We start from the raw sequence: 301 nt of genomic DNA, 5'->3' as shown, positions 1-301 counted from the left end.
GTCCGGGGGCGGTAGGCGCGCGACGCCCCCGGCGCAGCGGCAGCCGCCAACGCCGAAGGCGAAACCCCAAACCCTTAACCCTAAACCCTAAACCCTAAACCCTCACGAATTCGACGAAGGCCATGTGCTTCTCGGGGTAAGTGGTGATCTTGCGGATGTCTCCAAACTGCTCGCAAATGCTTTTCAAAACCTCTTCTGTTGCTTCTGAAGAAAGTCTCCCGAAGAAGAGGCAGCGGCTCTGCAGCGCGTCGGGTTCTGTTTCTGGCCGCACGCAACACGAGGGTTTAGGGTTTAGGGTTTA

The 301-nt window shown here is 57.8% G+C and overlaps 1 protein-coding gene across 1 annotated transcript in view; it reads right to left on the bottom strand.

Annotated features, from left to right (window-relative positions):
- Window positions 1-94: 94 nt before the first annotated feature.
- The window catches only part of ETH_00040745 (RNA binding protein, putative), a gene marked incomplete at both ends in the record, with an annotated part of 662 nt that continues 455 nt past the window's right edge, over window positions 95-301 (bottom strand). Inside the window, one exon of the mRNA XM_013376112.1 lies at window positions 95-261. Coding sequence (XP_013231566.1) covers window positions 95-261 — 167 coding nt within the window. The remainder of the gene's footprint in view (window positions 262-301) is intronic.

The sequence above is a fragment of the Eimeria tenella genome, genomic scaffold, assembly GCF_000499545.2.
Source record: "Eimeria tenella Houghton genomic scaffold, Eth_scaff3152, whole genome shotgun sequence".
Taxonomy (NCBI): Eukaryota; Apicomplexa; class Conoidasida; order Eucoccidiorida; family Eimeriidae; genus Eimeria; species Eimeria tenella.
This window is presented reverse-complemented; position numbering and strand designations above follow the sequence as displayed.